The 15,779-nt window shown below is 42.0% G+C and overlaps 1 protein-coding gene across 3 annotated transcripts in view; it reads right to left on the minus strand.

Moving 5' to 3' along the window:
• Positions 1 to 15,779, minus strand: part of Tbc1d4 (TBC1 domain family member 4) — a 160,531-nt gene that overhangs the window by 25,526 nt on the left and 119,226 nt on the right. Inside the window, exons 9-12 of one of the 3 annotated variants that reach the window (XM_075950169.1) lie at positions 8,878 to 8,952; positions 6,777 to 7,003; positions 4,874 to 5,038; positions 1,378 to 1,401 (exon numbers count right to left, since the gene is read on the minus strand). In XM_075950169.1, the coding sequence (XP_075806284.1) occupies positions 1,378 to 1,401; positions 4,874 to 5,038; positions 6,777 to 7,003; positions 8,878 to 8,952 (491 nt within the window). The remainder of the gene's footprint in view (positions 1 to 1,377; positions 1,402 to 4,873; positions 5,039 to 6,776; positions 7,004 to 8,877; positions 8,953 to 15,779) is intronic. The other 2 variants (XM_075950170.1, XM_075950171.1) reach the window with 2 other exon arrangements.

Consider the following 15,779-nt stretch of genomic DNA (forward strand, 5'->3'; position numbering starts at 1 on the left):
GTCCTATGGAAAAATCTTTACCTACTAAACAGAACTAAGATTCCACCTCTCTAGCGGAAATCACTACGGTATCTGAGTGTGAAACAAACATGCGAGATTAGTCAGTGGAACAACACACAGGAAGAAAGAACACAGGAAATGAGGAGTTCTGTACCCTGAACTCTACACACTGAACGCAGATGGTGGGAAAATCTTTTGTACATTGGCTTTAAAGTATCTCTGGGTAGGTTATATGTTTATTCATACCCCCAGAAATATAAGATAAATAAAACCATACCTAATAAAATATACAACCTCTCCCAGAATCAGTCTAATACGATGTTAAAGAAAAGCTGTAGGCTAGACAAACCCAAAGGACACAAGTCAAAACATATTAGACTTACAACATTTTTTCCTTTTTTCTTTTCTCCGATGCTAGATCTTAAACTCAGAGCCTTGCACATGCTACGCTACTGCTCTGCCACTGAACTATGCTCTTGTTTCTCTGTTAGACTTCTGAAATGGGAAACCAGTCTTTAAATGATCACACATACAACTACCAGGAAAAGTCTCATCAGTGGCAACTCATAGCAGAGTCTCTTTAACTTAGCATTGTGGCCAAATGATTCTCTGAAGACGCTTCTGTTTCTCTCCCTGAATAGCTCATCATAGTGCAGTCTTTAGTACTTTCATTGCAACCACAAAGAAACCAAAGTGTTATATTTTGGCCAGGAGATGGGCGTGTGTTATCATGAGACTGGTGTGAACCAAGTATGGAATGTTGGAGAGGCAGAGAGCAGCTGCTCACAGTGACACTGGGCTGCATCGTTCGGGATGTTTTCCAGAGAAAGTGAGTGATCCTCCACAAATAGGTGTCAACACAACCATTCTCATCCATAAACAGGAACTTGGTGCTTTCCTGACTGTAGCCAATGGGACATCTGCAAGGCATTAGCAATGTCTTACAGAAGCCAATATGGCAGCAGTTATTGTGTCTGTCCCCAGATTCCACTGCATTGGATGGCTTCCTGAAGGATGTTCATCTGTCTTCCTAGGATCAGAAAAAAACCTTCTCATCTGCACATTTTATCTCCCACCTAGCTAATATACTGTTGGAACTTTAAATTCCAATTAGTGTTTTCTTGGAGACTTCGGCATTAAAGGAATTTCAGTACAGAATAGAGTAGAAACAGGACTTGAACTTGCAATAACATTTTACATGGCTCTCTGTGATCTCTGATTACACCACGGGGCACAGTTTCATTTACACAGCCTTCAGAGAATGCAGAAGGACAGCATGCATTCAGAAGACAACCAAAACTGTATCTTTAACCGAAGCACCTATCCACTGGGAAAATATGAAAATTTATTAAATGAAATGTTCAGAGTGTTAATCACCTTGATTCTGAAGCAGTGTCCTGTCTAGTAACAGGAAAACAAGAATGTCATTAGCACAGAGAGATAATTGCCCCATATTAGGATAAAATGCATTTCCATAAGTCATTAAAATGTCACAGGCAAATTAACTCAATAGTGAACCATGGTAAACAATTCTATTTAAAGTGAATACAAGTGAAATATAAAATCAAAACTATACCACAAATACTTTATCATAAAATTTTATCCTTTCTTATTAAAATTTTTATTAGTATAGAAGTAATGAGTGTCCCCTTTTAAAACTAATCATTTACTTTGAGCAACAAATATCAATATAAATAATTCTTAAGCATAAGCTTAACACTTAAGAAATAACTCCTCACCAACAAAGAAGCCTGTGGCTGGAAAGGAAGTATCATATTTGAGGAATATACATTTTAAAAACATGAGTCATCAGGCACAATTACGACTTAACTACCAAAATTTATTGTTTTCAAAAACTAATTTGAATTAAGATATTAATAATAAAAATACACTTATTCCTTTCCTTTGTAATTTCAACTCTGTGCAAATAAATCTATCAGCCAACAAACTATTTCCTTAGTATCCTAACATGATTTTTTATAATTCAGAACAACAGACTTGTTTTAAAAAGTAACATGGTTGTTAGGTTATTACCTGCTATGTTCTATGAATACTTAGAGACAAATTTTTGTAATTAGAAAGATATTAGGTTCCCAAATGATGGGAAAATTATAACTGGTACTATTACATTCTTCTTTCCTTCATCATCATGAATAGTTGAAGATATCACAGTAATTACATGTATGTGATGTTCTCTCTATAAAAAGTGATAAGAGAGATGTAGAGTTCAGAAGCAACTGAATTAAAACCATGCCCTTGAATGCCATCATTCCTGGGAAAGACACCCTGATGTACTAAGAGCAAACGATGTAATAGAGGCAATCTACTCACACACACCCTATGCTGAAGAATATACGTATGCATTTGTGCATAGAGAGAGCTTTGTAAATGGATATGTATACAGCAAATGCAACAAGTGTTTAAAGTTTAATCAAGATAAACGATTAAGAGGAATCCTCTAATAGTTTTTAATTTTTTTATAAATTTGATAGTTTCACAGTAGAAAAATATATACCCTCTTAAAGATCGTCAGTAGCATATTTGTGTCCCAGAGACTAGTTAGCTGAATAAACATAATGATATACATTTTGTCCAATACTTTCACTGCGCAGATATCCATTAATGATGCATATGTATGCACAATGATAATGTGTACAATAATGGTCACAGCAGCACTGTAAGAAATTAAAATCCTATAATCACCTGTCCATTCATAAGAACATAGATGGACTGGGTTATTTTATGTAAAATACTACATAGCAATAAAGCTAAATATACTGAAGCATGCATAAAACCAGGAATGAATCTGTATTAAAATAAGGCAGATACAGAAACAAAGGATGTTCTATCATCCCATTTACAGAGCATCCAAAAACAGCAAAACTCAGCTCTGCTCTGTGAGGTCAGAAGGTAGCAATGACCCAGGGAATGAGGGTTGTCAGCAGGCTTCTGGTATCCTTCAACCTGGGATTGAAGGAACAGTGACATAATGGTGGTGTCTCCTTGGTGTTCCAGTGTGCTGTGTGCTTAAGGTTAGGGTGCTCTTCAATTAAAACAGTTTGGGATTTTGTTTTACCCAAACTGGAGTTCAGACATGCTCAAGAACAACACTGCAAATAACAAGGCTACTAAATAGTGACATTTTCCAACTCCAAACTCATGGTAACTTCTGTGTCTTTCCAATAGCATGAGGTATGAAGGGCTGTGGGAAGTGCCCACCAAAAAATAAAACACACAGATAAGCATGAATTCCTGAAGACAAATGAACAAACATTAAACAATAGCAGCAACCTCTACATATGCATGGTAAGCTCTAAGAAGATCTACGGTCCACATCCAGTCACTACTAACCGTTACTTCAACTTCTTAATGACCATCTCTAACTGTCATTTGGGGGGATGCCTGCTTCCTACTTAGGGAGGAAGCTCACGACTTCCCTGTATGTTTATTTCAACTAATGCAGCAGTTAAAGCCTGTGAAGCACTTGCTGAGTGGCACATTTCTGGCGAAGCACAGTGTCAGAGATACTGCGATGGTGAAGACACTTGGTTCTCTAAATTCACTGCACAGTTCATCTACATTCACTATTTTGTGAGAAGCATCCTTAGACACTCTCCCCACAGTGTTCCCTAAAAACTCTTTATTTCATTGGCCTCATGTCACCAGCAATGAAATTCTGCTTGAGCACATCGCACTAATTCACAAGAAAAATTTCACAATCCTTATCACGCTAATCCAGTGTAAAGAGTGGGCACATATGGACACAAGATGCTCAGAAATAACTCTAGGCTGCGTCTAATTTAACTAGCTAATGAGGTCTATCTACTTGAATGCTAACTTTCAGATGAACTTACACCTAAAGGAAAATAAAGCAAAAGAGTGTTTGAGAAGGTCTCAGTGTCACGCATGCAGGCTCGCAGCATGGATTCCGCTACTTGACCACAAGGACTGCCAATCACCAAGCAGTTTAGAAACGGTCATCATGGTCCATCAACAGGGAAGCAGATAAACTATGCTATCTTAAGCAGAATACTAGACAATAGTAATAATGAATGAGTCAAGATAGAAACAAAAGCAGGAAGGAAATTCACACCGTTGAGTCAACAGCAAGCCCTTTAGAAGAGTCACACCTTGCCCTAGAGACTGACAACACTCCAATAATATTTTCATAACCAATATGACCTCAACTTACACAGAGACAGTTCTCCAACGCTAACTGAATCTAATTCTGTGAAAAGGGGGTGCCATGAGAGTTATGTAAATTTCCTATACCAAGGACAAAACCTGAAAGAAAAGCTACAAGGCTCAGATTTTTCTCATGTTCTGAGAGTACCTACTGACATTATCCTGAGCCCATCACATAGCAGCATACAGTAAGACTCAAAAGTGTAAACCTGCCATTGCAAAAAAATCAAAGAAATGCCTTGGAGATACTTAATGTTCTTACAGATGTTGCACCTATCCTGTTAGCAAGATGCATTAATCAGTGGCTTTGGGGTGCCAAGAAACATACCCAGAGACTAAAAAAATAGAAGCAAGACTAAGAAAGGTCTTCTTACTACATAATGATACCAGATCCTGTTCCCAACAACACAAAGCTCAGATTCTGGGATGGCAGCAAATAAAGGCATTTATTAGATTAAAAACTCAATTCAAAAGAATACAATCACATTATCTAAAAAGCTTTATATCTATGAATTCTAATTATTTTTATTAATAAAATTAATTTTAATCAAAGTCAACACATTAGGCGCAGATTAGAGCAAGCACACAGATGCACACATCACCCAAACATTCCCCGGGCACATTTTAGTAACATTCTCAATGTATCACTGGAGAAAATGGCGCTTCGCAAAGAGCACACCCAGCTCACCTGATTTCATTTTCATACTGTGGGGACAGTCTACCTGAATTCTGGTAAAAGCTTTTCAGGAAAGAGGGGGCAGTGAAGGAAGGGGCAGAGAAGGAAGTGTGAAGGCTTGGAAGGCTGGAGGAAGAATTACTCTCCTTGTACATGCGTCGGGCTGACGGGAGAATGCTGAGTACAGAAAATACAGCAAATTTGTCTTAAAATGTATATGTTAGCAAAGTCTTCATTTACTAAGAAAAAGCACAGAAATAGGTTCTTGCTATTAAGTCACTCTGTGTGAATGCTGTGAGCTGGAGCTTCCACAGAATCTCAGGATGGGAGCATGCAGTCCTTCCTATACTTAGGGCTAAGCTGACACTTCTTCCTTTCACAAAATGTATGTCTTAACACTTTGGGAACAAAAAGCATGTTTACATGAAAGAGAGACTTCTGGTCAGGGTAGAAAAACACAACAGTTACAGGAAAACAAGTTCTAGAGGGCAAACTGGTCATGAAGAGTACAAAGATGAACTCTACTAAAGGTACAAATCCCTTCTGAATGTTTATGAATAGACTGTTTGCTTGATGTCAATCATCATTTGTAATATCTCCAGCTTAGTAAAATTAGTTTTATGTTATTTCCTGTGTGGGCCTGCAGAACCGTTCATCCAAAGCCCTGAACCTCTCACTTGGTTTTCTTTTCTCATAAATGGAGATTTTAGTGGAGAATGCTTTTACAGAATATAAATGATATCTTTTTATGCTGATGATGGTAAAAATTATCAAAATGTATACCATACAACATATGAGAACCTCAGGGAAGAGCTGAGAGAGACGTCATCTACAGTTTAAAATGATTGGCACCTCTCACTCCTGACCATAGTTCCCTCTTCAGGGGGAAGAGATTTATTGTCTTGAGTAAAAATAAGTGAAGTAATTATTCATAAAATCTTGGTTTTCTTGTGAACACTTAATCTCCATACACATGAGAACTCAAGATAATTAACTGCTTTCATTTGCTTTACTTTTGTAACCTGAGTGCTTTATAATCTACTGGGTTTTTACACTTCAAATCAATCAGAGAACGGCAACAAAAACTGTGTGGCAAGAGTAAAACATGATAAAAAAGTGAAAGTCAATCTGATAACGCTTCATATTATGGCTGGCCCTTTCACAGGATGGTCTACTTTCCGTCAGTTTTATTTATGTCTCTGACAAACACCGATAGGCAACCCTACATGAAACACGCAGGGAGGAAAGAGAAGCAAAATTAGCTGCCAGACACGAATCGGAGCTAAATGTAAGCAGCTCCGCATTTTACCTTTACTCCCTCCTACCTGACGAGTAATCTTCTTACATTATTTTTAAATACTATTTAAGGACATTCTAATGGACAACTCCTGCAACTATGTAGTCTCTTCCATAGATACAGTTTTAGAGAAAATGTGTGGTAGTTGTCATACTTAGCTTTAATTTGCTATGTAGTAAAACACGGCCAAATGTTGTCTCCTGCATGAAGGGAGCTTAGCTGACTCCTCAACCTGGTATATCATTGCAGGCTGGTGAGAGGCTCTGGGTTTGACGATTTATGCTGACGACTTCCTCACAGCCAGCATTTAAAACAGAGTGCATAGTGTGTTTTAATGTGCGCCAGTACATTTTCAGGCAAAATGACTGTAGGCCATGTTTACTCCATATTTTTCTGGAACCAAAATAATTTAAAATTTTTATTTAAAATGTCTCAGAACTTTATCAGGGTGTATCTTAACCTCACCCATCTTCCCTTAACTCACTGAGAAAAAATAATGCATCACTTACTTTTCTGTTCCTCTGAACCCTAAACATAACCCACATTGACTCCAAAGTGACCCAAACAGAATGACATTAGACTATGCTGTCCCATGGTGAAGGACAGGCCAGGACCTACCTGCATTGCTCGCTGGAACTTTGCCTCAGTAGTGGGGACCTTAGGCCATGAGCCCTCCCATCTTGCAAGTTCAGCTTCCTCCTTGAACTTGAAGGTGGGTGGCTGAACGTGTGAGCCCGTCTTCGAAATTGTGGAGAGTCCGAATCCTCCTCAGGGAAGGTATGCCAGGCAGAGGACAGCGGGGAGGCTGGTGGTGTCCCGGGAGGTGAGTCCCCTGGGGAGAAGTCCTACAACACAAATCGGGGAGGTGTCTGCCCCTACCAGGCTCAGGACAGGCGCACAGCTACCCAGGGCAGAGCAGCAACAAAGGAGCCCTCTTCCTGACTCATGACAAAACTGTTTTGTTTTTCTTTTTACTCAACCCTGGTGCAGACTAATCAGTTTCACCACAACCCCTACTGCTGATAAGCAGGTGTCTGTCACAGCGCATCCGAAAAGGGCAGGAAAGTGAGAGTCTGATAAAAGGTGCTCTTCCCCTGAGGGCTGAGGGAAAAAAAACGCTAGGGCTATTGTACTCTTCCCATTGTTGCCAGAGAGATGAAAAGAGGCCGTGACCACGACCAAAAAAAGGGCAGAGCCTCTGCTCAGAGAGCCCCTAACCTCTGTGACCTGCGATTCTGCAGGTTTCCAGTAATGTCAAAACAATATCACAATGCCTTCATGCCTGGGGCTTGGAGCAAAGCTTTTGGAAAAGTAAATTAAAGCCTGTGAATTATCTTCCTCCATTCTGGATGTTTTCTCCCCATTGGCATGATCCCTGCTGTAAGTTTCTTTTAAAAGACATGAAAAACAGGAAATGAACAAAGGGAGCCCTCTGGAATGCCTCTCCCACCCGGTGAAGATACAGCATAAATCTTTCAACACAGTCAGGTATGCTACTTAAATGAGCGTCATGGTAACTAAGCCATCCGGCTTGCTGAGCCAGGCTACGGATAAGACACATAGCTGGACTAGGACTCTGGGGGCAACAAAAGTTTAATAAAAAAATATTTTAAGGTTTTCCTACTAGGACAGCAAAGGTTGATTGTGCCCCAAGTTGCATATTGCAGAAAACAGGAAACAGGAAACCCTCACTAGGGCTGTGTGTGTGTGTGTGTGTGTGTGTGTGTGTGTGTGTGTGTGTGTGTGAGAGAGAGAGAGAGAGAGAGAGAGAGAGAGAGAGAGAGAGAGAGAGAGAGAGAGAGAGGATGGTGTTCTAGCTGAAATGAAGAAAATCAGAAAAAGAGGAAAAGAAGTGACATGGAGAAAGAAAAACAAGTTGTGTGTGGATGGAGGGGGTAATGTCCCTGCCTGTGTGTGTGTGTGGTCTGTGTGTGTTGTGTGTGGAGGGGGTAATGTCCCTGCCTGTGTGTGTGTGTGGTCTGTGTGTGTTGGGTATGGGTGGGAGGATAATGTCCCTGCTTGTGTGTGTGTGTGTGTGTGTGTGTGTGTGTGTGTGTGTGTTTTCTGTGTGAGTTGGGTGTGTGTGGGATAATGTCCCCGCTTGTGTGTGTGCGTGTGTGTGTGTGTGTATGTTGGGTATGGGGGGTTACATCCCTGTTTGTGCGTGTGTGTATGTGGTCTGTGTGTGTTAGGTGTAGGGGGGGTAATAACATTCTTACTTTTGTGTGTGTGTGTGTGTTGGGTGTGTGGTCTGTGTATGTTGAGTGTGGGAAGGTAACATCCCTGCTTGTGTGTGTGCGTGGTCTGTGTGTGTTGGGTGTGTGGTCTGTGTGTGTTGAGTGTGGGAAGGTAACATCCCTGCTTGAGTGTGTGTGTGTGTGTGTGTCTGCGTATGTGTTGGTATGGGGAGCTAATTGGGTGATTCAGTTTGTTTAGCATTAGATCCACAGTTGCTACAATAGTATATACTCCAGGCAAAGCATCAGAGCAGAGTTGGCCAATGAAAGATGATGCAACCTGTCCCCACAGAAGGGAACTTTGCTGGGTGAAAAAGAAATTGGTAACATCCAGAGTCATATTTAAAACAACAGAACATCAAGTATTTATTTCTTAAAGGCCATAAAAAAAATCTCACCACAACATAATTAGGCATGCATGTTTTCACGTGGTTTTGGCTAAGCAGCTGTGTTGGGTGAGCTGGGGAGTTATGACTAGGTACCTTCTCTGAAGCCAGACTGCTGGACCGTTCGAAGCCGTCCACGCTGCCAAGCCGGCCTCTCATTCTGTTAGCTCCCTGTGTGCAGAGGGCAGGTAGGAAGCATCATTACGACTACAGCTTGAGTGGTATGGGAGAAATGCAGATGGTATTTGAAGTTTTCACTCCACCTGAGCATTAACTTAATGCCCTTGGTCACACAAACTTGCCAGATGGCCGTGAGAACGTGGTGTGTACAACTCCTCCATGTAGGGATAAGTCCCGCCCCTTAGGGGGCGTGTTCGCCTCGGGCTAATGTCTGCCTATAAATTTGGCGAGCGTGCTCCGAGCTCCTTCTTCTACTTTCCTGGTCTCCGCGGGAACGGTGGTTCTGTAAGTCTATTTCTACATTAAAACTATATATATTTTTACAAACTGTCTGCATTCGTTTACGCCGCTACACCTCCAGACCCCCAGTGTTTCTAACTCAGCTGCCAGGTGACCACATGGCACACTGAAGTTTCTGAAGTCTTGAAGGTTACTCATCTGCAAGATCAGTGAGAGTGCCAGGAACTCAGACCTCATACAGTCAAATTCAAAGGTGGACAGACACCAAGCAAGATCAAGATATATATATATATATATATATATATATATATATATATATATATATATATATCCCTTCCATACAATATATCATAGACATCACAATTCATATAATGGGACGTAACAAATATGTTAAAACAGCATAATGTAATCCCAAGACTTGGGGGCTGAGGCAGGAGGAGTACAAGTTCCAGGTTTGAGACCAGCATGAGTTTCATAGTGGGTTCAAGACCAAGCTGGGAAAGCCTTGTGTCCAAGTCAGAAATGAGTACCACCTGAGACTGCGCAGAAACCAGAGTTCCCCTTCACAGTGAAACAAAACAGCACAGGGAAAAAAGCCTCCTGAAATTTATTAATTTTACTTTATCCATTAATCTATAACACTTGCCAATGCCAACAAGTCACTTAACTTTGTAAGATTAGGTGTCGGTCAATGTCACTGTTGACAACTGGTTCTTGGTAGACATCTCAACACAATGTAAAAGGACATAATGGTTGGCCACCTATCCTGTCACAATGCAGATGAAGAAACTAATCCAAGCAGAGGAAAGAAAACACAAGAGTGAGTGGGAAGCTCGTCACATCCCATAAAGCAAGTCTTGTAAGGATTTATACTGATGCTTCCTGCGGCGCACTATGCCTGTCTGCACTCCGTGCGCCACCATACAGTTCAGACACAGGTCATCCTCAATGCAGGAATGCCCCAAGAATGCACCCTTTATTGTGTCCAAGGGCTGTTTATATAGGGATAGCCACGCCCCAGCCAAACCCACCAGAAACCACTCTCCTGCCATCAGGAACACCTGAGGGTCTCGTGCCCAGAGCAGCTGTAGGCACTCAGATCAGGGGAAAACAAGTTGTTTACAAGAAATTCAGGATCTGGGGATTCACAGCTCCCAACATCTCCCAATATTCCACTCATAGTATTATTCCTTAGTCTTTCTGATCATGTCTAATTCAGACATGATCTGGAAGATGAAACAAGTACTCTTACTTTAACACACACACACACACACACACACACACACACACACACACACACACACATTTATCCCAGTTAAATCGATGCTCTCTGCTTTGATTATCCATCCTGCCTTTGTTAGTACTATCTGCAGCTAAGCTACATAGTTTCTATGGTTACATCTGTGTGACGACCGTCCGCCATTACAAGATGGCGCCGGCTCCCACTCAGGGCGATGCCCTATGTTGTTTTTCACATCAGCGCTTCTGTGCTGTTTTGCATTCTTTTGCCTGCTAATCTGCCTAGCAACACCAGCCGTCCAATCCTGTATAGCCTTGTGTAGTAGGCCAGCTAGGCACGCCTACACCCTGCATATAAGCACACCTCCTGCCGTGGTCGGGGCCCCTCACCTTCAGCTCTCCCTCAACCAAGCAGCGCTTCAATAAACCGTGATTGAAGAAGGATCCTCGAGTCGTGGTGTTATTCCCTGCTGGTCAGGGCTCGCCGCAGCTGGTGCCGAACCCCGGGACCCTCTGTGACGGCATCACGGTGAGGGGTCAAAGAGGATTCAGAACTTCACACGGGAAGCGGACGATATCGGTAAGTCCCCAGGTATGTTGATTGCAGGAATCAACCCTATTATCTTTGCTGTGCTGTTTCTTCTGATGGTGATTTTGTTATGATGTGTTGTTTTTGGCTTCGTTGCCATATGCCTGGGCGGGAGTGCCTTTGTTGCTGTGCTTAAAGCGAAGATAAGTCCGCTGTAGATAAAACGGCAGCGCGTGCTTGTGAATAAATCTTGTGTAGATAATTAAGTGTCATGGGTAATAAGCACAGCTCACATTGTGAGGCTTTTGTACACTCAGCTCAAGCCATTTTACGCCAGAGAGACTTAAAGATCAGTGAGGGTACTCTTAAGAAAGTCCTACAGGACATTGATCGCACGGCTCCGTGGTTTTTGGTCTCAGGAGACTTAAACGTCCCCAGTTGGGACAAGCTAGGGAAAGACCTCATGAGAGCTAGAGAAGAAGGTACACTCAAAGCAGGAACTTTTCCATTTTGGAAGCTGATGCGGTCTTGTTTGAAGGATGATCAGAATGTGGAAGCACTCAAGGCAGGCCGAAGGGCATTAACGGCATATCAGGACAGTCTCTCAGGGACGGACAGCAAGGATGATGAGGAAAAAGGGGAACAAAGGAAAAAGAAAAAAGGAGGAAAACAAACACAAAAGGACAAGTCCAAAGAGAAAAGAGATGTCGACACACCCAGGGTAGAACCGAGTGCACCGCTCTACCCACTATTAGATGAGTTTGCTCTAATATGATGTCTAATATGATAGATATATCATAATATGTATCATATTATTATATTAATATATATTATTATGTTGATATAATATCATGTATATCATAATGTGTATCGTGTTGATATAATATCATATATATCTAATGTGATATCTAATATGATATCTAATATGATATCTAATATGATGGCGGAAACCGCCATCATATGAGGAATCGAGATCCGGATGTCATTTCATTCGGGGATCTACTTGGTCAAGACTGGCCTCTGCTTTCCCTGTATTCGAAGACCCTCAGACAAATAATAGATGACATGAACCAATCTCCTATAAACAGCTTAAAGATTTGGTGCAAGCAGCCCAAACATATGGCCATTCAGCAAATTATACATTAACGTTGCTGAAGAGATTAACTGCTCAGGCCATGACTCCATCAGATTGGATGGAAATAGCTAAAGCACGTCTTTCTACGGGACACAGGACCCCTTCAAAATAACACCGTAGGAATAGTTTTAGGGAGATCTTCTAATACTATGAGAGGTTTGATAATCTTGCCGGGAGTGATAGATCCAGACTATCAAGGGGTAATCAAGGTCATGTGTCACTCTCCTTTTGGAATCATATCGATTGCCCCTGGAGATCGCATTGCACAATTGTTGATGGTCCCTTCCATGCATGGGAACTTTTCAGCTAAGTCTAAACAACGAGGACTTCAAGGCTTTGGCTCAACGGGTGTTGACTTGGCCTGTTTGTCCTTGGACCTGGGCAATAGGCCAATGCTAACCTTGAAGATTGAAGGAAAAGAGTTCTCAGGCCTTGATGACACAGGTGCGGATAGGAGTGTTATGCGCCGGGAGGAATGGCCAAAGTATTGGCCTCTCCAGGAGGCATCTCAATCTTTGCAGGGCCTGGGTTACCAAGAGACGCCTGAAATTAGTGCAAAAACACTACATTGGCAGACTCCAGAACAGAAGGGTACCTTTCAACCATTTGTAGTTCAGATTCCTATTAATCTATGGGACAGAGATATTCAACAACAGATACAATTAAAATTGACTAATGAATATTCAAAAGTATTCCAATTTGCACCTGATACACCTCAAGTGGTGGAATGTTTAGTGGTTCTACAAGTTTTCAAGGATTTTTCGAACTGTGCTATAAATATTTTTTCTGATTCGCATTATGTAGTTAATGCCGTTGCTTATTTGGAAACAGCTGCGATTGTTCAAATGCATAGCTTGGCAGCTCCTATATTAAATCAGATTAGAAATGTTATTTTGCAACGTAATTATTCCTTCTATATTGGCCACATAAGAGCACATTCCTTATTGCCTGGACCTATGGCTGCAATGAATGACTTAGTTGATAAGGCGACACGCCTTACATTTCTATGTTTAAATGATTCTGTTTCTCACGCATCAGAGTTTCATCGTCTTTATCATGTTCCTGCTAACACCCTGCGCTTAAAATTTTCAATTTCACGTGAACAAGCGCGTGCAATTGTTGCGCAATGCACTGGATGTGTTCAGTTTCTGCACCCCCCCCATGTGGGGGTTAATCCCAGAGGTCTTAAACCTCTTGCCCTCTGGCAAATGGATGTAACCCATATTCCTAAATTTGAAAAACTCAAGTATGTACATGTTTCCATTGACACCTATTCTGGGGTCATTTTTACCTCACCACTGGCTGGAGAAAAGGTGATTCATGTAAAAACCCATTGCCTGGACGCTTGGGCAGCTTGGGGAAAACCACAACTTCTAAAAACTGACAATGGCCCAACGTATACGTCCCGGGGATTCCAAGACTTCTGCACTCGTTTGCAAGTCACCCATAAAACGGGATTGCCTTATAACCCTCAGGGCCAAGGAATTATTGAGCGTGCTAATCGCACACTCAAGGAATTGCTTCAAAAACAAAAAGGGGGAATAGCAGAACATGCAACCCCTAAAGAAAGAATTGCTTATGCCTTATTTACTTTAAATTTTTTAATTAGAGATGCAGACAATAGGACGGCCGCTGACCGTCATTCTTTTGTGGCCTCTATTGAACAACAACAAGTGATGTGGCGTGATGTGCTTGATAACTAATGGTATGGACCGGATCCAGTTATAATGAGATCCAGGGGAGCTATTTGTGTTTTCCCGCAGGAACGTCCGGATCCCATCTGGGTGTCAGAAAGACTCACAAGAAAGATAAAAGACGTGTCAAAGACTCACGGCGAGAATGATGAATGTTCTAATGACATACAGCATTCCAATGTTGGGATGGAGGATCCCAGAAGGCCTTAATAATGAGAATTCCTATTTTTGTGCCTGTGCCAGTAGTTGCTGATCCTAATAAGTTTCCTATCGTAACCTTGCTAAGAGAGAAGCGTGATTTTGGTATTACTGCAGCAATAGTGACTACAATTGTAGCTTCTGCAGCAGCTGCTGTTACAGCTGGTATTGCTATGGCCAATCAAGTTCAAACTGTTCTAACTATTAACGAGGTGGTTCAACGAACGTCCTCTGCTTTAACGGTACAGGTAACAATTAACAAACATCTGGCCTCTGGCATTTTGCTTTTGAATAAGCGAGTAGATTTGCTAAAAAATAATCTGTATACTTTGTTTAATGTTATCAGTATGAGTTGCGTGGATAAGACTCCCGCAGTATGTGTTACACCATATTTAGCTAAAGCTAATGAGTCAAAAGCATTAGGACAATTGCTTACAGGAAATTGGTCTAGACAGCTTAAAAGTTTGCAGAGAAATCTTATTCTAAGCATCCTTGACCTTAATCAAACTCGAGCCGAGATGATTACCCTGGAAGGATACACTGATTGGTTGCTACAGACTATTTCCTACTTCAAAGAGTGGGTGGGAGTTGGCATGTTTGGTGTTCTGCTTGCTGCAGGCGTTGTTCTGGCGTTGTTTTTGCTGTGCCGGATCTCTCGAAGGCGACAGGTGGAAAAGATGGCAATTGCTAAGGCACTAGCAGCGCTGGATGCAGGCAGTTCCCCTCAAGCTTGGATAGCGGTACTTAAGGATGCATAGTGTGGTGCCCTTGCACCTGGAGGCGTTAACGCCATTGCACCCAGAGGGACCATGCTATTGCTCTGTCAGTCTTACACTGCCTTTGCACCTTCAGGGGTTTGCACCCATTGCACTGGAGAAGGAGTGTTGGCTGGCTAAGGCCTCCTTTGATCGGTCCACGCATCATGAGGCGGAGACCAGAACGGGAGTAAGTCCTTTTTTGTTTCTTTTTATAAAAACAAAAAGGGGGAACTGTGACGACCGTCCGCCATTACAAGATGGCGCCGGCTCCCACTCAGGGCGATGCCCTATGTTGTTTTTCACATCAGCGCTTCTGTGCTGTTTTGCATTCTTTTGCCTGCTAATCTGCCTAGCAACACCAGCCGTCCAATCCTGTATAGCCTTGTGTAGTAGGCCAGCTAGGCACGCCTACACCCTGCATATAAGCACACCTCCTGCCGTGGTCGGGGCCCCTCACCTTCAGCTCTCCCTCAACCAAGCAGCGCTTCAATAAACCGTGATTGAAGAAGGATCCTCGAGTCGTGGTGTTATTCCCTGCTGGTCAGGGCTCGCCGCACATCTGATTATATTTTGTGTCTTGTCCTTTTTCTTTTACAAAGGGTCAATGACCTTTTGCTCAGTAATCACAAAATTTTCCAACAGATCATGGTATGCTCAAACATCACATGATCCACCAATTACAGTCTTCATCCTTGAACTCAGCATTGAGATGCTTGTCTTCCTGCCCTGACTGGACTCCATCTACAGGTCTTCCTGGTCCCCACTTTACCAGCAACCTAAAATTTTCCTTTGTCCACCCCCTGGCATTCGAATCACATCTTCCTCTTTTTCGGTTCACTTCCTCATTTTGGTGGCACACATTCATCAGGTACTTTCTGAGAAAGTGGAGATTGGAATGTAATTCACTTTAATTTACATTTCCGCAAATGTCCCTATTCCATGCTTATGTTTCATTGGTAGTTTGGTTGGATGTCTTGAAACATTCCGTCATCTTTCTGCAGCCTCGCTCAGTGTCCTCTGTCCAA

The sequence above is a fragment of the Microtus pennsylvanicus genome, chromosome 15, assembly GCF_037038515.1.
Source record: "Microtus pennsylvanicus isolate mMicPen1 chromosome 15, mMicPen1.hap1, whole genome shotgun sequence".
In the NCBI taxonomy this organism is placed as follows: Eukaryota; Metazoa; Chordata; class Mammalia; order Rodentia; family Cricetidae; genus Microtus; species Microtus pennsylvanicus.